The following is a 23,844-nucleotide window of genomic DNA, read 5'->3' on the forward strand; positions in this document are numbered from 1 at the left end:
TTATGTTCTTATTATGGTTAAAGTCAACTCTTATATTAAACAATCAGAATTTTCTTATAAATCAGACACACAGACATACTAATGTATATAGAAATAGAGATATGTGGATTAAAATTTTCCTTGGAAGAATATTTCTTTGAATTTATTAATATAAATGTAATTTGAATTTTAAATTTTTAATCAAAGAGAAAATGTGAAAATTGTAACTTTTTTGTATTGTTCTATAATTCAGCTTAATGTACTCATGAGCCACTCCCTTTTTTCCAGTAGGACAATTGTTCTCAAAGTGTGGTTGAAGGACCCCTAGAAGTTCCCAAGACAATTTCAACGGTTCTGCTAAGCCAAACTACTTCCATGCTATATAATATGGAGATATTTTTGCCCTTTTACTTTCACTCATGAATAAGTGTGCAGTACATCTTACAAGAAACTACATGTTATGCAGGACATGTGTTTTTACTGCTAATGGAATATATGCTTGTGTGGAATATTCCTATGTTTTCTGAAATCTATAGCATATAAATATTTGAATTTTCATAAATTAACTTAATTTTTAATTAGTACTTACACTATTCTGTTACTATCACTGATTGTACTTCTTTTTATGGAAGTCATAACATGGATGTAGTTTTGTTTTGTGCTGCACCACGAGGCATGCGGGATCTTAGTTCCCTGACCAGGGATGGAACCTGAGCCCCCTGCAGTGGAAGCGCAGAATCTTAACCACTGGACTGCCAGGGAAGTCCTGATTATACCTCTTTTAATCTTTGTAAACTCATTATCATCCAGTAAATCTTACTCTGAAATTCTGAAATTCTCCTTGTACCTACATGGAAACACAAAAAGAAGTAGAAGTTGTCTAGATTTGTATGATTTTAAATTTAAAAAAAGTTCTAATATTTTAATTATTATCTAAAGATAATATTTTTAGTAATAATATTACTATTTTAGAATATAATCATTTATTTTCAAATAGAGGAAATATATATTTGAGGAATGATTATTGGCTTAAAAAAAGAAGACTCATTTTCTCAACCCACAGATGCACTATCTACAACTAAAAATGCTGAGAAAAATTAAACTCTCATATTAGAGGGTTATTTGACTAATGGAAGAGAGAAATCTTCTCTAAATAACCTGGTGAAACTGTAACCAAGAAACAAAACTGTGACAAAATGCTACTTTCCTCACCTTATAAATGCTAATAATTTTTGTATTGTGTCTTCTGAAACAGAATATTTTAAAACAGTTTTGTAGTGCCAGTTAAGCTGCAATGTTATTTTGAGACCAAGCATTCAAAATTTTAAAAAAATAAGTAATTAAATATTTAAAACATAGTTGGTCTAAAGTCTTTAGCAGACAAAACTATTTCTTACAGTTTTTCAAACTAGACTTGCAGAAGCCATTGAAACATCTTACATGGAATGTTATCATATTCCATTGGCTAGAGAAGAACACACAATAGCTAAAAAATATAATAAAACTTTGGACCACTGACATTGCTCAATGCTTGCTGATGAAAAATAAAAGCATTCACATCAGTGCCAATTTGTGGTATTAGAGCATCTTGTCAAATTAAAATTTTCCCTGCAAACATGGAGATGAGATAATATCTCATCTGCACAACTATACTTTTCCCCTTACAAATGGATGAATCTACAAGCATGGCTGGACTTGCTCATTTGCTTGTATTCATCTGTTATGGATACTAAATAAGCAACCGGGAAGAGCTTGTTTTATGTGAATTTTTGGCACCAAGCACAAGTGGCACTGAAATATTCAAAATATGAGTAATATTTTTTAATTACATCACTTTTTGGGCCCCATGGAAGAACTGTGTTGACTTGTGCAATGATGGTACAGAAGCAACTATGGGTAAAACTGCTGGTACCTTAGCACAAATCAAGGTACTGGTACCTAACTGTACTACTGGCCATTGTATTCTTCACTGATGGGTGTTTGTAAGTAAAGAAAATAACAATAAGGTCAATGTTAATTAGGAATATTTGGTTTCTTGGCTCTCCCTGAGCACTTAGGATAATGGAATCTGGTGCTTGCTTTCTCCCTTGGAACACTCAGGGGACGCTTGAGGGATTTCACTTGAGAGTGGTTTTAAGTTGGGAAGGAGAAGGATTCAGGAATGAGGGAGCATGTTGCTATCTTTCCAGAATTCCTCTTCGTAGTTGGTAAAAATATGAATGACTAAATCCATTAATCTTTTCCTGGATGGCTAGTTTATTAAAAATTTTAACACAGAAATTCTTTGTTTTTCTTCACAAGTATAGTTCTAGGTTTGCAGATGTCCTTTCTGCTCTTACTTTTTGTTATTTTATTGATTCTTAAATTTATTTACAGTCAAAAGTATTTCATTTATCGTCGTCTCTCTCCCACTATTATAAGGCCCATAAGGATGGAGTTGATGTTTATGTTCTATTTGTTACTCCAGTGCCTAGACTAATGACAGGTACATAGTGGTTACTCAACAGATAATTGCAAAATGAATTATTTTTATTTTTATATTCAATTTAAATTGTCTGAATTTTGTGAGATTTTTTGTGAACTATGCTTCCAATAAATCATCCTTAAGAACAGCAACAACAAAAAAGTCTATCCAATTATATTTACCATTATTTACAAAACAAACAAACAAACAAAATTTCCTTTCTATGCATAGCAGGAATCTTTTAAAGCTTTTTTTTTCTGTTTTATTATTCTCTTTTCTGACTTGAGATTTATTGCATTTAATTTGTGATATCTCATTGTTTCTTCTCTCCACATTGCTCTTTGGTATTTTTGCTTATTTACATCTTCCAGACTTATTTAATAATAAATACATGTTCTTAAATATGGCTCTATCTAATGGGTTAAAATCATGTAAATCCCTGTTTATAGGATACATGAATAAACCAAAGACATTAAAAATCAGAAATGTTACTATACTTGTCATTCACTGACATTTTCTGGTGCTCAGTGCTGTGTTCCTTTCTGCTCAGGATATTAAAACTAGATCCAGCCTCACCCTGATTAGTCCTACACAACTGCGAGTCACCATGGACCTAATTAAAAGCCCTTTCCCTTTTAGTTAAAGACTTTGAAAAGTCTCTTTCCCAGTTCGAGGTTAGTTGTACTTGTCTTCACATTCATATCTTTCTCACCCTAGCACATCCACAGGAACATCAGACAACAGTTAATCTGCTCCCTATTGCATCTGAACCAGTTCCTGATTCCTAGTTCTTAACAGAATCTCCTGATGGGTTTGAAGACTGGTTTAGAATCACTTTGTTGATGAAAATAGTTCCTCTCCTTGTCTTATGTCAACCAACTCTTCCTGCTTTGTTTTATATACAACCCTTTGATCCACAGTTTGGAGAACTACAAATATACTAACATACACCTGTGCTTACACAATCATACAAATACTGAATGATAGGGCACACAATCACCAAGATCAAACGTGAGCACTCAGGTCGGTGTTTTTGTATAGTGATGCCAGTTCAGATCACACTGGAGAGGGCTAATTTGGCTGGCAATGCTCTTAAAGGGCACAGGTGATTTTTGCCCTTCCACATTCACAACATAGCACATCATGCTGCATCAATATGGCTACACTGGCTGAGGTAACTTCCTATGTAGTTGTTTATTTTTTATTACTATCATCATCATCACCACCATCATCATCACTATTTACAACTATACCTATTTGCTATTTCTTGGCATTATAAACAACACAGCATGAATTTCATTGTCTCATTAAATCAAAGGTGTTCTAGAATATTGAATGTACCTATATTTGCCAAATCCAACATTATTTTCCAAGCCACCAGATGCATTTCCATTTTAAAGAGGAGAATTCTGATGTTCAGAAAAGTAATTTTTCCCTAATGGTACACTGTATGTCATTGATGGAGCTGGTAATAAAACCCTAGTTGTGTGAATCTCCAACTCCGTGCTCAACTGAAATTGCATTCTTCACTCAAAGCTAAAGGAGAAAATAAAAGTTACACGCTGATTCCACAGGATATGTTGTGCTAAACTAATGTCACCCATTTCATTCCTTGCAACCCAAGCATACTTCAAGTACTATTTACTAAATGACCTGTGAAGGTCATTTCATGCAACAGTACAATGTTTGAAGTTTCTGAGTTATCCATATTTTGAAATATTAACAAAATATGTTTTGTGAGCCTTCTACCCCCTCATAAAGTTAATAGACCACTTACCTACACTAGTCTCCTAATAAGGTTATGGACTTATTCACTCAAACTAATAATGATAATGATAAGTACTGTACTAAGTAGTGAAGAAGGTTTTTTAAAAAGCTCCCTACCATTTGCCAAGCAAGCAATACCATTATAATTTAACATATACTATCTCATTGAAACTCCTTAAAAACCAGTAAGATTGGTATTATTATTATTACTTTACTAGACATAAAGATAAAGCTTTGAGCATTCAATTCATGTAATTAATTAACAGAACCAAGTTTCAAATTCCATTCTTCAGATCAACATCTCCTACACTGAAAATAAGGCATTATTTTAAAACCTCTCAATTTCACATCTAATAATAAATATGAAACTGAATTTAAGAAACAGAAACTACTAGACTCAGCATCTCCCCACCAGCCCCACCATCACTGCTGCAGTCACGACTGCTGATGAGGTGGATAAATGCTTGCCTCTGCTCTCTGCATCCCATTCGAGAAATGTCACTCCCATGTCCCCACCATACTTACAAGAAAGCAGCCCCAGAGCAGAACCCCACCTCCGTACACAGCCATCGCCAGTCCAGATGCCAGTGGTAGTCCAGTAATAAACTGCCATGTGTGCCAATCTCTCAATTTGGATGGCAAGCTTCACCAGCACGTGGCTAAGTGCACGGTTTGCAATGATGCTATGCCAGTCAAAAATCCCCCAACAGGGAAGAAGTATGTTAGATGCCCTTGTAATTGTCTCCTCATTTATAAGGACACATCACGGCAAATAGGATGTCCAAGACCCACCTGTAGACACACAATTAACCTTGGCCCAGTAATGCTTATTTCTGAAGAACAGCCAGCTCAACCTGCATTGCCAGTCCGACCAGAAGGTACAAGGATCATGTGTGGGCACTGTGGAAACATGTTCTTGTGGATGGAACTGAGGTTCAACACTCTGGCAAAATGCCCACACTGCAAAAACATTTCCTCAGTGGGTAGTGCACTTCCTCGAAGGTGCTGCTGTGCATATATTACCATTGGAATGATATGTATTTTCACTGGAGTTAAATTAACTATTGGCACCCAAGATTTTGCAAGGCAATTTCATGCAACCTATGTTTCTTGGGCAGTTGCTTATCTCTTAGCTTTGATCTGCCTTATCTGAGCTTGTTATTGGGGAGCCATAAGAGTGAGTTATCCAGAACTTGGTTTTGCATAAGCTTGTTTATGATTTGGTCATGCAGGTGAGAGTATCTAGCAGTTCTCAATAAGCTACTCTGGACATCTTTAAATCATTTACCTAATGGACTTTTTTTTTTTTTTTGGATGTGTTGGGTCTTCGTTTCTGTGCGAGGGCTTTCTCTAGTTGCGGCGAGCAGGGGCCACTCTTCATCGCGGTGCGTGGGCCTCTCACTGTCACGGCCTCTCTTGTTGCGGAGCACAGGCTCCAGACGCTCAGGCTCAGTAGTTGTGGCTCACGGGCCTAGTTGCTCTGTGGCACATGGGATCTTCCCAGACCAGGGCTCGAACCCGTGTCCCCTGTATTGGCAGGCAGATTCTCAACCACTGCACCACCAGGGAAGCCCAGCCTAATGGATTTCACTCTGGTTTATGTATGAAGTTTTAAGACTTTGGGAGTCTTTTATGAACAAATGCTCATTGTACTACATTATATGCAAATAGTTTGTTTTGTTGCTAAGTTTTCAAGCTCCAGATAATAAAGCTTGGTCTTCAGATTCTTTCACATCTCTTAAAAAAAAAAGAAAAGAAAGATAAACTACTTATCATCATCAATATCTTCTATTTGATCCAGAATACTTTACTAGAGACACTATAAAGCATGTTTAACTTGCAGTCCACATGCTAAACAGGTATGCTATTTATCATCACAATAAAAAGGAACATATATTTTATTATCTAAGAGAATCCTGGACTTCCCTGGTGGCACAGTGGTTAAGAATCCGCCTGCCAATGCAGGGGATGCAGGTTTGAGCTCTGGTCCGGGAAGATCCCACATGCCACAGAACAACTAAGCCCGTGTGCCACAACTACTGAGCCTGTGGGCCTAGAGCCCGTGCTCCACAGCAAGAGAAGCCACCGCAATGAGAAGTCCATGCACCGCAACGAAGAGTAGACCCCACTCGCCGCAACCGGAGAAAGCCCCCATGCATCAACGAAGACCCAACGCAGCCAAAAATTTAATTAATTAATTAATTTTTTAAAAAGAGAATCCTAACCACTTTGAAACGAATGTTCTTTAAAATTTTTACCTTATTTTAATAGACTAAATATTTAACTACCATAAAATAAAAGATGCCATATGAATCACCATATAAAATAGATGTTAAACTAGGCAGAGAATTACCTCAGCTTATTACATTTCTTTGGTTAAATATTCATGAAAACAGTCATTATCTATAGAAACCATCATAAAAAAGGTTAAGAGTAACACAACTATTGAAATATTTAAAAGTAATTCAAAAAGCTTTCATGCTAAGGAGTCAGAAATCTTAAGAATAGAGAGGAAACATTAAATAAAACTCAAAACCAGATAAACCCATAGTGTTTAATGGGTATTCCATACAGCGCTTGGTCTTTCATTCTTTCTTATAAAAGATTTTTTATAATAACCTGGAAGATGTGCATATATATATATATATATATATATATATATATATGTGTGTGTGTATATATATATATATATATATCTGAAATGTATGTACATATATATGAAGTATATAATATATATATATCTGAAATGAATGGTTAAAATATTAAATGACAAAATTGAGACTCAGGAGTACTCTAACACATGATGGGTTCAAACAGTATAACAAAATAAGAATAAAGGTAAAGTCCTGATTTGGGAGCAAAAGAAACTGTGTACGGATAACATGGGGTAGACCTGGCTTGACAGCAATTTAAGTAAAAAGATCCAGATTTGTCCTAATTGGGATTGACATATACACACTACTATATATAAAATAGATAACTAATAAGGACCTACTCTATAGCACAGGGAATTCTACTCAGTACACTGTAATGACTTATATGGGAAAAGAATCTAAAAAAGAGTGGATATATGTATATGTATAACTGATTCACTTTGGTGTACAGCAGAAACTAACACAACATTGTAAATCAACTATACTCCAATAAAAAAATTTTTTAAGACAATAGGAAGAGCAAAAAAAGAAAGATTCAGATTTATCTGGTCATAATTGTATAGTAATCAAAAAAGTGATTGTGGTAAAAAATGTTCTATTTATATGCATTATCAGACTTTTGTTTTAGTATTATTCATAACAAAAACTGAAGGCAACATAAAAAATAGAAGTTTAGGGAAATAAATTATTATACATCAAGAGCCAATGGGTATACAATACAGCACAGAAAAAGACTTTTAAAATATATATATATATATATTTGTTTATTTATTTATTTATTTGGCTGCATCGGGTCTTAGTTGCAGCATGCAGGATCTTTCGTTGCACCACACGGGCTCTCTAGTTTGGCAAGCAGGCTGCAGAGCACACAGGCTCAGTAGTTGCAGCACACAGGCTTAGTTGCCCCAGCACGTGGGATCTTAGTTCCCCGACCAGGGATCACACTCACATCCCCCGCATTTGAAGGTGGATTCTTAATCACTGGACCACCAGGGAAGTCCCAAAAAGACTTTTTAATCACAATAAAATGTTATATAAATAGAAGGATATATGTTTGATATTCAGCATGATTTTAGCTAATTTAGAAACTTGTATAGAAATCATACTAAAAGGAAATATGTCAAACATTTAAAAGTGGTTTCCCTACAGTATCTGAGATCAAGGAGTATATTTTCTTTAATTTCCTTTTAATTCTTTTAACTTTCATAATATACTTCAAAAAACCATCACTTTTAGAATCAAAATATTGTTTTAAATAAACTAACCGAATTTTGAACTGTTTTTGCCTTATTAATATTTAATAGAATCTATCATTGATTGTGGGAAGATAAACCAGCTTTAAAAATCTCTGCAGAAAAATCTCATTATGCAAACAATTTGCTCGATAAGTAAAAAACAACTATCTCCATTATTGTATGATAAAATGTGTACACAACACTCTTTTTCTACCATCTTCTTTTATCATTTATCCATTTTCAAATCATTCAACCCTTTTTCCCAAACAATATCTGGACAATAGTTTGCTAATTCTCCATCCCTCCTTTCTATGGGAGAGGTCCATAGTCAGCCAGGCAATGGGAGAATCTTCAGTGGGTCTGCTGAGTGAAAGGTGCAGACAGAAAAGAGGCTGTGCTGCTTCCGGGGTGGGTGAGTAGGTGCAGTTGAGGTGATCAAGAGAGAACTTTGACCAGCCTGTGGTAACATCTAAACCTTGGGTGTCAGATTTAGGCATTAAAGTCCAAAATAATGAAGGAGGAGGACCAAAGACCAACCTCATTTATATCACAATTTTGTCTTATTTCAGCTTTGTGAAGTGCTGATTTAACAATATGTGCACTAAGAAGGGGCCAACATTTAAACAAAACTTGACAATTACCTCCAGTCCTCAGATCCATAAAAAGCTGTTTACTGACTGATAATACAGTAGATACAGAGCAGAAAAATGTTTCTAAGGAGTGGTAGGTAAGCTCAAGGGACAAAGGAGTGTTATATTTTACATTTGTGGACACATGGATGCTATCAACAAATTAGATTAAATGTTTTTATTTGAATTATATAAATGAGGAAGAATTTCAGTTGATTTGATGCCATGGATATTTCTAAGACTCACACAAATTTAAAATTAATATAAAATATGATGGCAGGAACTTTCAACTTTAGTATGGAATAAATCCAACCATCTGGCAATATTAGGGATGAAATTTAATTTCTGCATTATCAACATGCAACTTAAAGATTTATGTCCAGGTATAAAATAAAACTCCAAAACTTTAGAAGGTATGCCTGTTAAATAAGGTAGACATTTACAACTGGAGGAAATAAATTTAAATAATTTAAATAATTACATTTGAATCATTTAAATCATCATTTAAATAATTACATTTCTAAATGCATACATTATTTTATCATATGCTAAAAATTGGCTTTTAAATTATTGAAAAAATATACACAGATTTTATTTTATATATCCCTTAAGTAAAGTGTATCCTATGTCTAATAGCAATGGCTGTTTTTCATAAAAATCATGAGACTCAATGCTTTCCTATATACAGTCAATGTTTCTTTCTAAATCCAAACAAATTTGTCCAAGTGCTTCAAATTTTTAATAGTAGAAAATTAATATATATGGAAAAATCTAAATAGTGTATAATATAAGCTAATTTATTTCTACTTTGTTCTGTGGGACCTATATCAGTCAAATTTAATAATTATTGAAAGACATATTCCATTGATATTCTGCCTTTTTCCAAAAATTCTCAACCATGACTTAGATCTTCATCACAGAACAATAAATAGAACCTCTAGGGGAGACTCATTGACATGAGGTAAAAATGATGGGAGATTTGGGTAAAAGGATCTGAAAGTCCATGACATTCTCAAACTCAATGATCCCATTTTAGCTTTCACATATGGAGTGGGGCACAATAGCTAGTTGGCATCCCCTAGAATTATAGACGTAGACAAAAGTCTCATTTTCTCCCTGAATAGACTTTTCTGGGTCCTAATCTAATCTAAAAAGAATAAAATTAATAGAATCATCTTTCTGACCTTATATTTCATCATGTCATCTAAGTCACTTTTTAGTTAACCACCAACTCAGAAAACATAATCATCTATGGTAGTATGGGTTAAAAGTAAAAACCTGGATTCTGAAGCCAAACTGCCCGGGTTCACAACCCAGCTCTGTCACCTGTTAGTTATGTCCCTTGGGCAAGTTGCTTAGCTACTCTGTGACATAGTTCTATTTAAAATGTAGGTAGTAATATTACATATCTCATAGAGCTATTGTGAGAATCCAAAAAATTATTAAATGTTTGAACATTGCCTGATACACAGTAGATGCTATATGTGTGTTTGCTCTTATTACTATCATCCTACCCTTTAAGTTATCTGAAAATAGAAAAATTGAGTAGATTAGCATGAATTTATAACTAACTCATAGCCTACTCTTCTCTTTGCATCTCTTCTCAGCAAAGATATACTTTAGTCATATTATAACAGAATATAAATGTTAAACTAAAATTAATTTTACCTTTTTCTTCTAGCATTTTAAAGAATCATTCTGCTCATTTTGATGAAAAGAGAATATTTTTCCAGCAGTGGGTAAAAATAAATTTCCTCTTTTCCAAGAAGAAAAGATTAGACAATCGTGGTTTACAAAAACTGGTTCCTATCTCTTCAAGGAAAAGAAAAAGAATATTCTTTAGATGATGGTGTAGAGTCCAGTTATCATGGGTCACTGAGGTTCTACCTGATAGACCACCAAATGCTTCTGTGTGGGTAAATAAAAGAATAGGGATTTGATGTGCATCTTAAAATTGGTAGAGGCTGGGAGGATGGAGAGCCTTGTGTGGACAAGAGAAGTAGAAGATTGGAGAGAAGGAGTATGGAAAACTCAGGAGGATAATCCAAGAGTCCTTTCTGGGAAGGATGAATCAAGTGGGAAAGAGAAAGAACACTACAAGGATATTACTTCACTGTGCATGAGACATGCTGGAAGAGGTTATTTGACAGCTAATCTGTCTTTGTATAAATTATATGGGAACTTTTGGTAGTGGCCTTTAGAATGTGAAACACCTATTTCCTCCTTCTTCAATCAAAAGTAGCCTGATTTACCCTTGGAGAAGTTTACTTCTCCCAACAGTATAGTAGCAATGCTGTTGAAGTGGTCCTGAACAGGCTTAATCCAATCAATTCATCTCATCACCATGACCTTGATATTCAATTTAAGGGTGAACCTATGACACAGTTCAAGTCAGGGAGACCACAGGGAAGTAGCCATTTTCTTCCTCTGAATGAATTGCTGCGATAATATGAGATACAGAACTGTAGTCTACATAAAAGAAGATCCTGGGGCCACCATGTAGACCTGAAAATGAATACTACGGCCATGGAAGATGGAGCAAAAAGACAAGGAAAAAAATTAGATGACTAGTGACTTATTCACTGTGTCAGGTCACATTAGCATCCTTTATCTGGATTGCTGAGTTATAAAGTCAATGAATTCATTTGTGGTTGTTGATTATACCAGTTCACGTTGAGGTTTGTTATTTGCAATTAAAATAGTCCTAACCAATACAAATTTCACATCTATATAATAGGTTTGCACCACTTGACTAACAAGTGTTTAGGCATGTAGGAATTTTGTTTATTGTGAACCATGAATCCAGTTAGCTGACACCTCTGCTGAAGTATGTCACAAGTGTTCAACCTACTCCTCTCTGGCAACCCCGCAAGAATCTTTGTGAAGTTGAATGAAGCATGCTCGATTAACCAACACTGGGCTAGGAGAACTGAAAAACATTACTAGAAAACATTTTGTCAGTCATTTGTAAGCATTGTAATTTCTACCCTAATAGTCATAGCAAAAACATAACTGCTCTGACTGTATATACTCATTTAAAGATAACACTTCACAAGTCAAACACACACACACGCACACACACACACACACACACACACAGAAGCACATTAAACTATTCTATTGTGTTAAAAGAAAGTCATAGAAGTGACATATACTCCAAAGACCATCCACAAATCTTAGTCAGACATGGCCATATCACTCTTTCTCCTGTATTACTTGGAATAGGAATCACTTTTCGTTTCCCAGCATGATAGGAAAAATTGACGTCAGCAGCAAAATTCCATCTGTTTGGCCATGTGAGGGCTATTAGCTTGCTCACAAGATAACCTCTCCCAAAGGACTCAATTTCATGTTCTAAAATATGAATTTGAAATTCATTATTTAGTATTGAAAATAATTCAGGATACCAAAAATGGTTTCCTAAAATGCTAAATTGTTATAGTAGTTAGTATACGAGCCTCAGTAGATACATATATTCTTTCCTTCTTAACAGTTTAGTATATTGTAAGAATATATTAAACCACCTCATGACATTCAGAACAATATTTGCACAACCATAACAAAAAACACAAAATTCCAGTCTTTAAAGAGCTTTAGGACTTTTAAAAGATTATAAAACGTGAAAATAGAAGATTATAGTCAACACCTAATTTACATTTTTCCATATCACACAGGACTTTCCACAGTCTAAATTGTGTGTGTGTTGTTGTCATTGCTTTTGTTGTTTTTATATTCATTGTTATTTCTTCTTCTAGTCTGTAAACTACTAAAGGGCAGGGAAAAACCTGATAGGTTGACAAATGGGAGGTTCTCAATATCTATTTGTTGAATGTATAGATGAATAAATTAATGAATCACTAAATGAATGGATAGGTGAACAAGGGTCATCCTATATTCTGCATTGATCTAACAATAAAGGCAAATGCTTCAATGACATTAGTGTGTTCATATCCTTGTTGAGTTATCTCCATTCATTTACTGGATAAATATTTATTGAGCACCTACTCTGTCCAACAGAATAATGATGTGCAGACCACCACACACAGCAACATGGTCGTTGGCAACTCATGCTCTTCTGAGAGAAAATCAGGCTCCAGAACTACCTATAAATGAGTTTAAGGGTTGTGCTAAAAATAAACAAGCCTGACTCTTCTAGTTTGCCTAGGTCTGAGATGGTTCCTGAGACTTGGGTTTTTAATACTAACTCTGGGAAAGTCCTGTCAAAGGAAAATTGCATCAAATGGAGTTAAACAATCAAAGAACCCTTGTTCAAGACTATTGCAATAGGAGAGAGAAATTGAACTCAACTCCATTGAAACAAAGGTGAGAGGGTTTTTAAGCTGTAGGGTGAGTTAGTGGAGAAGTACTGGGGAATATTAGTGAGGCATTGATTAATAGGGTTAGGCCATTTGTGTTTGTTAATTGTTGTTTATTGAAGTTAGGCTCCTACCTCACACAGAAACAGGGAGATAGCATGATATCTTTCATGATGATTATATATCAAATAGATGATTCCCAGGTCCCCAGGAAAGACATTCCTGGGTTGTGAAACTGTCAGGGGGCTGTGAGAAGATTTACATCTCAAAGGGACAGAAAACAATTTACAACTCTAAGTTTCCTAAAGTAAATGCTCTAAGAAAAGGGAGGTCAGGGGCCAAGAGTTAGGAAAAAGGAATCCTAAAGTTCAGTCAAGCTGAGGAGAAAGTTAAGACCCTCCTGATCAGTCTCAAGCAAACTGAGAGAGGTGATCACCTACTGGGTGTTAGATGTTGCACAGAACTTCACTAAAAATTTTCTATGGCTGAAATTTGGAATAATCACATTTAGCAAATTCTCATGTAAATCTATGAGTTCATCAGCTATCACAGGCTTACCAAGAAAGTGATTTTTTTTCTCTTGGAAGATAGCTATCTCAAAATGTAATAATGATTTTTGTTTCCATGAAATAGTTTTTAGAAACACATATTTTTGGAGCTTTTGTTGGACTGTACGAAAATGAAGACTTCATATTCAGTGAAAAGCTTTAAACAAATCACCAAAAAAAGCATTCAAAGAATGAATCTCTATTCCATGATGCTTCTGCTGTACCAGAACCCTCAGAATATCCCATAAAAGTCTTTAATTTGTTGTCACAAACTCCACTAACTCATCTTAAGCCTCATGATTATTTTAGATACTGAGTAAAATCAATGACTTGAGATTTGCTTTTTTTGAAAGCTTCAATTATAAGAATTCTGCCACATTGTCAACTCTGATCATTTAAATCCTGATAATAAGTTCATGATAATTTGTATATGGCTTGAAATAGAAGATCTGTTGAAAGGAGTATTTTTGCTGTAATGAAAAATAAATCTTACAAGTTTCCAAGTTAAGGTTTTATGTAATAATACACTGTATTGTTGAACTTTATTGTTCATTTCCTATATTTTAGTTTTTAGGAAAGTTCTGAGCCCATATGGTGAAGGTGTTAGGTTCTAGAAATGCACTGAACCAAACACAGTACTAGAGACAAAAAGGAAACCCTTTTCCAATGCCTGGGGCCAAATTCATTGTTGGCTTGAGCCAAAAGAGTGAAATGAGAAAGAGCCTAGATATTTTTGTAAAGAACTAAATAATAAATTATCGACATCAAAATGAGGTCAACGACCTTCAATGTTTATCTCATTAAAAGAAAGACCATTACTTCATTTCTAGCCTAACACCACATTAATTTTCTTCAGACAGTAAAAGAATGAATTGGTAATTCCAGGAGGGTTTCTATTTTCCTGCTAATTCCAGGAATTCTGCTTCTCTGTGATGTGTGTGTGTGTGTGTGATAGTAACACTTCTGAGAAACTATCGAGACTAAATAAAATTAGGAAAATGTCATAACTTAGATGTGTTATATTGGGATTTGAGAGGAAATCAGAAACCTGAGTATACATAATAAATTTTAAAAAATATTTGGGTAAGAATACATCTAAATAGTGAAGCAACTTTGGTAAATCTTTACAAAAGGAAATGTCATGTTGCAGGTCAAGACTCAAATGAGGAGCTTGTTTTTAAAAATTATGCATTATTTAACTCATTCAAAAAATATTTACTGACCATCTTCTAAGTGACCAAGTATTAAGATAGGTATTTTATGGATAGGAATGGTCTCTGAGGAAGTAATAGTTAATAAATAGACTCACACATGTATAATCACTCCAACACAATAGAAGCTTAGTTTTTGATCTTGTAACATGGGACCAAGTGGGTTTGTCAGCAGAACAGCCCTCTTCCATGCCATCTTTCTGAACTAAATTAAAAGAGGCTTTGCAATCTTCAATATATGGTTTCTAGCTGGCTGAAATGGGGAAAAAATAGCGGTAGCAAGGTGAGGGAGAAGTCCAGGGACATTTAACAGGCCTGGCTTGGAAGTGAGCCAGATCTCATTTATTCACCTTGCATTGAATAGACCTGGTCACAGGATCCCAGCTAGATGCAAGAAAACCTGGGAAATTCTATCTTGTGCTTCCCATATACACTTCATAACATAAAAAAGGAAACGCGTTTTTGGTGGACAGTTAGACATTTCTTCCACAATCTACCTCTCTCACCATCAGATATTACTCTATATCCCATACCTAAGAAGACAACTCAAAATCCAACCCACTTGCTGCATACAGTACAAAGTCCAGGATATATAGATGCTGCACTGTCTTCTTCATCATTTCCAGAGGTGGATTCTCATAATTTAATGACCCACTACCAAAAGGCCAATTATGTGCATTTTCCAACTTCACATGCCTATTTTATAAAGTGGAGCAAGGATAGCAATAAAAGCTACCATTCAAAATGTGGAAGGATACACGATATACAGCAGTCACTCATCTATAACAATCATAGCATCCAAATTGCCAATTATCATGGAAGTCTTTACCCTGGCATGAGGGAAAGTCCTTCATTGACCTAAATACTATTATCTGAAAGAAACTGTAGTCATCCTCCAAAACCACATATAAGGGAGTTTTCAGAGAGTATGTCCTCCTTGAGAGCAAGATAGCTTTCACAACTCCCTACTTGTTACATATATAAATTAGATAGTTAAGAAGTTGCTCTAAGGCTTGACTATTCAAAGACTCCTTTAGTGAAGGCTCACATTTCTTTGGAAACACCAGCTTTCAAAAACAGTAAGCTTCTGATTTACTTGCCTTCAGTCAGCACCAGGTGCCAGTAACTACAACATAAATTTTTCTCCTAGACATAATTTTCAAGTTTGATTTATTCCCTTGCCTTCATGCCCCTAGGTCTCTCTCGATAGCAGCTACCTTGAGGCCATATGAAGTGACAAACTTGAGGGGAAGGGAAGAGTTTTTAATTTAAACCTTTCAAAGCTGAGTTTCTCTGTTTAATGAGAACGCTGATGAACCTTTGTTACTTATGTTCTTTTTAAGTCTCGTTTCCTACGGTTTAAGTTTCAAAACTCTTCACCCTTTTGTTTCTGCCCTGAATCAGTAAATTCTTGAGCAAGATCATTGTTTTTATGTAATATCTTCCTAAATACAGTAAATAACAAGCTACCCAAGCTAGTAACATTCTGCTCTCCAACCTCTTCTAGAGCCACAAACATTGAAGGCAATACTTCTTCTTATTAGTAAGGTTAGACTAACTGCCATAAAAATTAGAAATTAAAATGTAAACTGTATAAATACAATAGAAGATTACTTTTATTCATGTAAAAGTATTGGGTAGGTGAAGAGGTTAAAGGGATTGTACTTGTCCACACAATTGTTCAAGAACCCTTTGTGATGGAGCTGCTGACATTGTCAACATGTTGCTTTCAAGGGCATCTGAGAGTCACTCTAATTCAAACCATACAAAAGTTCAGAGAAAATAGAGGAGCACAGGAAAGGATTTTAGTGCTAAACCTTAACATACCACGTGACATGTCCACTCATATTCCCTTGGTCAGAACTAGTCACATGGCTCTACCTAGCTGCAAGGGAGATGGGATATGCACTGCTTTCCTTTGAAAACTCTATGTTTTGGAAGGGGGAACACATTTTTTGGTTGGTAGATAATTAGTCAAATCTGCTACAATTTGTGATTTGATAGGTGAGAAGCAGAAGACATTTTGGGGTGGGTGCGTTGGCCTGGTTCTCATTTGAAGGGACATTTCAGGCAAAACAAATTGATAGAAGACGTCTTAAAGTGGAAAGATCTTGTTCTGAGGTTGTTTTCAATATCTCAGAGTAGACCACTATGATGAAAGGATGGTGAGGAAAGTAGAAAAGATGGTGCTAGAGAGGTAGGCTGGAGACAAATCAAGCAAGGAGAGTTAACAAATTTGAATTGTGTTCTAAATGTGATAATTTAGAATGTATTTTAAGTAAAAGAAGAAATTATTTAATATTTTAAAGACCATATCAGCATTAAAAAAAGAACTCTGCTTGCAGTATGGAGAATGTGGGTAGGAGTAATGGTAGAAGGTAGTAATCTTGATAAGACACTAAGGGATGTGAAGGAGAATTAGAGAAGGATCTGACACCATATGTATCATTAAGCCATTAACTAGGCTCAATATGGGTCACTTGGACAGTCATACCTTTGGGAGATGTGAGAAACTGCTATCTAAAAACACAGGATGCTTACTGACCTAAATGAAAATCCTGGAAGCAAGGATCTCATTTGGGCAAAGAACATAACTTGTATGTTCTCTTATTCTTTCCACATATACACGAAGTATTTCTTCCCTTTGATTATCCTCTATTTCTTCATGTTAAAGATCTGCTCCCTAATTATTTAAACATTCTATGATGAAAATGTATACGTATATTTTTCTTAATGGAACTTCCCTACACAGGGATTAGAGATCTCATGGAGAGTGGAGGGAAACAAATATTTTCATGTTTCTGTATGATTAGGGCATTCAGAAAAAAGAAAACTGCAAGCTGGATTGAAGGATAAGTCTTGAAAGGTAAAAGATGACTGAAAAGTGAGAGATCTCAGGGAGATTTAAAGGGTTTACCTCCTTGGTGTTTGTTTACATTTCAAAGGATGAAACCCAGAGATGTCCTTTTACTTTCTGAAGGATTTTAAACCATTAGGGAACAAAGATTTCTTTCCCTCTTTCAGGAACAGAGGAGTACTCTGTAACCTATATAAACTCCCACATACATAGTTTTGGGCTTCCTCTCCTATAGTACAAAAAAATCCTTGACATGTATATTGTGATTTTGCCCCTTATTGTATTATTCTGAAGAGGGAATAATAGAACATGGAGAACTAATACAGTTATTGTTATAAGTGATAATACTCTGTCTCTGACCCAGAACCTTGGCATTGGCTTTGAGGTTCATATAAATAAATATACATATTAAAAATGTATCAGATTAATCAAAGGCAATCCTTTCAAAGAATATGTACCACAGATTGATGGAAAATCACTGAAGGAGAAATAAACATGGGAGAGTGGCATGCACCTCTATGAATAGCATCCATGGGAATAAAGCTCAGAACAAACTGAGACTTGTAAAAAATAATAGGAACAATACAAAAGGATTTGTAGATAGTCCTCAAGCAAGATCAGCAGTGAAGGGGAAAAGGCTGTAATATTAAGAAAAAACAGAAAGTAGTCTACTAGTAAGAAAAATAACTTTTTTTCACTAAAACAAATTATAGTAAACCAAATTCATTCACTGCTTGATTAGAGTAATAAAACAGGTATAATGGAATTTATTTAGGCAAGGCATTTTGACTGCTAGTTACAATACCTTTATAGAATGTTTTAAATAGGCTAGAATTAATAGAGTTATTGGACGAATGTGTGTCAGATTCTAAAACTTTGCATTGCATTAATGATTAATAGTGTCTTGTAGATCAGGAGAATGTTAGCCACTGGTCTGTCACAAGATGTAATCTTGTTTTGCATTTTAATCAGACTTGGCTAAAAGGTATACGCACTTTTTTGAACAAAAGAATTATAATTCAAAATTATCTTAGCTAGGTAAGCCAAAAAGTAGAAAATCAAATGTAACTGGTAAGTTCTCACTTGGTTTCAGAAAGCTAGCTACAAACTGGGGAACCCAGAATTAACAGAAGTTTAGTTTGAACCTATCTTTGGAATTAGCACCCAACATTTGTCATGAAATCTAGATTCTGAGGTAAATTACTGTGCCAGTAGTTTCGGTTCCAACATCATCGCTTAGTAGCCAACAAGAGGGTAACCTGAGAATAGCAGCCGGGCTGTGGCCAAACCCCAAAGCTAAGTAATGGGACCCACTTGAGAACTAAGGACTTTTAGTTCAGAATGCAGAACACTGGGTAGTGGGTCTCATCTACATAAAGCAATATTATATTGACATTATATATTGACAAAATATTATATTGACATATAAAAAATATTATATTGACATTGGCATGTGTGTGGGGAGAACATAAAAACGAAACACAAAAATCGAATAATGTTATTAGTTAATTATATTAATTGAATATTTACAAAAATAGCATAAATGAGAAAAAATCATAGTGACAAACATTTCAAATCCATTATTTTAATTGTTTGAATTAACTTTAAAAATTAGAAGTACAGTAAGTCCCCTACATATGAACCTTCAAGTTGCAAACTTTCAAAAATGCAAATGTGCGTTCGCGTGTCCAATCACTTAAGTTAGTTCATGTGTCTGGCGTACATTGTCATGTGTGTGCATCCTCTACAAAATTAGAAATGTTTTCTTTATTTTCTGTGTTTGTTTTTTATGTGTTATTTGTGTGAAAAGTGTTATAAACCTACTACAGTGCAGTACTATATAGCCGATTGTGTTAGTTTGGCACCTAGGCTAACTTTGTTAGACTTACAAACAAATTGGACTTACGAATGTGCTCTCAGAACTGAACTCGTTCTTATGTAGGGGACTTACTTATTGCCTTATAGACAACCAGTTTTTGCTATGGGAGAAAATTCTAGACGTTAAAACATCTAGATGTTAGTAACACAGAGGCAATTTGGGAGTAATAAGAGAAAAACATTTTCAACTCTGAAAAGAATTTCCTTATATAATAGAGAATGCCAAGTCCCTGAAAATTGTTCAAGCTAAGGCTGGAAAGTCATGTAACTAGAGATAGGATTGCTCTGAGATAACCTCCAAGACCTTGTCCAAATAAAATTCATTATTCTATTAAATCAGGCAAGCCTATGTGGAGAAGAGGTAAGGAAGATAGAAATATCCAAATATTATGAAAATATCTAGCAAAATTTGCGAAGGATAATGTTAGAGTAGAATCTGGAAATCATGTCTCTGGGAAGATTTTCAGGAATGCAGGAAACAATGGATCCTAAATAAATTTTGTAAGAAAAGCACTGGAGCTTGAAAAATAAAAAGTATTTGAAAAGAAAGTAAAATTCCAACTTTAGTGCTTTCCCAACATTACTGTAGTTTCATGGGTCGAAATTTTCAAATTATTAATATACTTAAAACATTGTATCTTAATATATCACTGTGAATATCACAAAACATACAAATGAAACAGACTGTGCACATATATATGCGTGAATATATATATATATATATGGAATATTCCTCTGCCATGAGAAAGTAAGAAATTCTGTCACATGTGACAACATGAATGGACCTTGGGGCATTATGCTAAGTGAAATAAGTCAGGCATAGGAAGACAAATATTGCATGGTATTCACTTATATATGGGGTTTTTAAAAAAGTCAAACTTATAGAAACAGAGAGTAGAAAAGTGGCTGCTAGGGGGTAGGGCATGGGGAAACAGGGAGAGGTTGATAAAAGGGTACAAACTTTCAGCTATAAGGTGAATAAGGTCTGAGGATCTAATGTATAATGTGGTGAGTGTAGTTGATAACACCGTATTGTATAACTGAAGTTTGCTAAGAAAGTAGACCTTAAAGTTTCTCATCAAAAAACCAAAAAGAGAGATAAATATGTGGGTTGATGGGTGAGTTAATTAACTAGATGGGAGGAATCCTTTCACAATGTATACATATATCAAATTACCACACTTTAAGTAGCTTAATCTTTAAATATCTTACAATTTTATATGTCAATTATCCCTCAATAAAGCTGAAGTTAAAAAGGAAATAACAAAAAAAAGGAAAACTGTGGGCTAGAAACCTGGGTATAGCGATCTATCAGCAAATGGGTGGTTACTGAAGCCATAGGAGTGGGCAAGATTGTCCAGAACAATATAAAGACTGAGAAGAGAAGACCTGGAGCAGATCCCTGCCTCACTCCAACAATTTAAGACACAGGCAGAGGAAATATTGCCTGGAAAAGAGGTCAAGAATAAATGACAAAAAATTGTCAGAGAATATGAGGATAGAGGTGTTTGTGGTTGAAAATTTTAAGTGATTTGCTTAAAGGCCCTGTATTAGTTTTCTAGGGCTACTGTAACAAAATGCCACGGGCTACGTGGCTTCAACAACAGAAGGGTATTTTCTCACAGTTCTGGAGGCTGGTTGTTCAAGGTCAAGGTGTGACAGGTTGGTTTCTCCTGAGATCTCCCTCTCCTTGTCTCACAGATGGCTGCCTTGTCGCTGTACCTTCACAAGGTCTTTCTTTTATGCATGATCATTCCTGGTGTCTCTGCTTCTTCCTAGCAGGACACAAGTTATATTAGGTTAGGGCCCCATCTTTATGACTTTTTTTAACCTTAATTAACTCTTTAAAGACCCCACCTCCAAACACAGTTACATTGGGGGTTAGGGCTTCAACATATGAATTTGTGAGGGGCTCAGTCTAGTATACCACAGGTCCCTAGTGGGAAATGATGACCTTGGGGTTCACCTGACTATTCACCCCATCCTGTTATTCTTTCTGTTACAGCACACTACTTCCCTGTGTGATATTTGAATTGGAATTTATTACTAACTCCATCTAGAAAACTGTAAGCTCTGTGTAACTTGTTCTATTTATGTTTATACCTGAGTAATTACCATAGCATCCAATAAATTGATGTATTGAAGGATATATATGAAGAAAAATCTCTGTCCATCCATTTCAACATAAGTTATCCTTTCAATTAGTTATGAATGGCCTTTGCTAGTTATCTTCACTGCAGTGCACACCTTTTATAAACTGTAAATGGACATAAACTAGGGGTCTCTTAGGAGGAATAAAGTCAAAGTGTTTAAGAAGAGAAAAGTCAAATACTAAAAACACAGCTGGCAAAAAAAGAGGAGAGAAGATATATCTGCAGGTATCATCTCTACTTTATCCATTCTCCTCTCCTTTATTCAGTTTCTCAGTCCCTCTATTTCACAGAAAAGCAATGCTGGAGATTATAGGAGAAATGGTAAGCTAACCTATAAAGGATTGATGGCAGGAAAGGGAGGAGTGGTCCCACTGTGACATGCTACAGACTGTAAACAGAAAGCATCTACAATTGACACCTTGGGGCACAGAGACTGATAGCAAAATTGAAGTAGTAAAGATGTCTTTCAGTTTCCTTAGTGCAAATTTCCTTTTTGATTAGCTCTCCCATTTCTTACATCCTCCATTCCCTTTCAACAATCACTTTGATCAAAAACGGGAAGAACGGAGCTGAATTCCTTGATGGAGGAAAGCGGTTAGGCAAAGATTTCTAATGCAGCTGGAGATGGAGGCCAGCGATATCAAGGATGCAGTCAGTGTTTCAGATAATAATAGAAAGCCACATGTAAAGCACAGCCAGGAAATGACTTGATGTGTTACAGTGTTCAAACAGTCATTTTCTTATTAAGAAACATGGTCTTTACTAGCCACCAGAAAAGCTCCTCGCAATTTTTGCCTGCTGGAATGTAAGATACACATTTCATTGGTCTCTGTTCCTGAAATCTGTGGCTTGAAACTTGGAGAGCAGAAAGGTCATTAGATTTAGCTGGCCTAAAATAATACTCCATGAACCAATTTCAATTGTCAAGTAAAAGGATTGGCTTGGGATCTAAAAACCTGTAATTCTTTGGAATGAGTTAATTGACATCTTTTAAAATGTTAAATTTATTTGCACCATTTAGGAAAATGTGTAGTTTCCATGAGCTCAGGATTGTGTTTTAAGAGAAAGATTTTATTTTAAGCCTGACATTGAATGTTAAAAGACATTTTGCATTTTGTATTATTTAATAATTTTGATAGATTTATCAGACATTATCCCTCATCCATTACTTCTGTCAAGGCATGAGATTTTAATATTTGATTCACCAAGCAAAATTTTCACAAAAGGAATTGTTGAAACTTTAAAATTTATGAACCCCAATGCTGAGACATTCCTACCTTCTTCCTTATTTCCAGCATTTTCCTGGATATGTATGGCTATAACTCCTCCATTTTACCTGTCAACTGATGAGATCAGAATTTGTTTCAAAATTCTAAATTAAGAGAACTGTTGGAAGGAAGGAAAACATTATTTTATCTATGGGTCATTAATGATATTCAGGACAGTTCTTTTTCATACATGATCTCTTATATGTGTTTGTAATATGTGTCTCTGAGGTGTGTACAAAGGAAAAGTAATGGGAAACCAGGGGATGGCCCTGGTGAGGAGCTCCATGTTTATTTAAAGGACCTCAGTTGATCTTAGGTCTTCCAGACTCCCCACATTTCAAATGCAGTGGCCATTCTTTCTACTTAATAAAAAGTATTTTCAATAATTTGTAGATAATTCATGGAGTCTTGATGTAAATATTTCTGTCAGACAGACTAGGGGCAAGGAAGACAGAGAATTTTTGACTTCTTAGAGCACTTGGCTGAAGGCCATGATTTGTTTAAATGCTGTGGATTTTGCCTATTGTAGGACAATTCACCACAACAGGGAGTTTGATATTTCTCAGGGCAGGGTGTACTCATAGATGTACATATGAATTCTGAGCATAACCAGGAAAATCATATGTATTCTGTAATATATATGTACTTGTTGTTATTGTTAGTTGTTTGCTTGTTTTTAAGATATTTGTTTTACTCCTCTGCTCAGGGAAAGACCTAAAGACATTTGTTCTCAAGCTTGACTGGCTGTTAGGATTACCTGGAGAGCCCTTAGAAATTCTGATGCCTGAGATCCACCCCCAGAGATTCTGATAAAATTGGATTAAAATAATGGTATTTTTAAGCTCCCCAGGTATTTCTAATGTGCACCTGAGGTTAAGAGCCATT

The 23,844-nt window shown here is 35.2% G+C and overlaps 1 protein-coding gene across 1 annotated transcript; it reads left to right on the forward strand.

Moving 5' to 3' along the window:
• The first annotated feature begins 4,670 nt into the window (after nt 1–4,670).
• Nucleotides 4,671–5,363, forward strand: LOC102997725 (type 2 phosphatidylinositol 4,5-bisphosphate 4-phosphatase-like). The gene has a single exon (XM_057528163.1). It carries the CDS (start codon nt 4,671–4,673, stop codon nt 5,361–5,363), a length of 693 nt encoding a protein of 230 aa, XP_057384146.1.
• Nucleotides 5,364–23,844: the final 18,481 nt, after the last annotated feature.

Source organism: Balaenoptera acutorostrata, chromosome 14 (assembly GCF_949987535.1).
Source record: "Balaenoptera acutorostrata chromosome 14, mBalAcu1.1, whole genome shotgun sequence".
NCBI lineage: Eukaryota > Metazoa > Chordata > Mammalia > Artiodactyla > Balaenopteridae > Balaenoptera > Balaenoptera acutorostrata.

Coding starts and splice junctions, on each gene's coding strand:
- LOC102997725 (XM_057528163.1), top strand. CDS start 4,671: ATGCTTGCCTCTGCTCTCTGCATCCCATTCGAGAAATGTCACTCCCAT.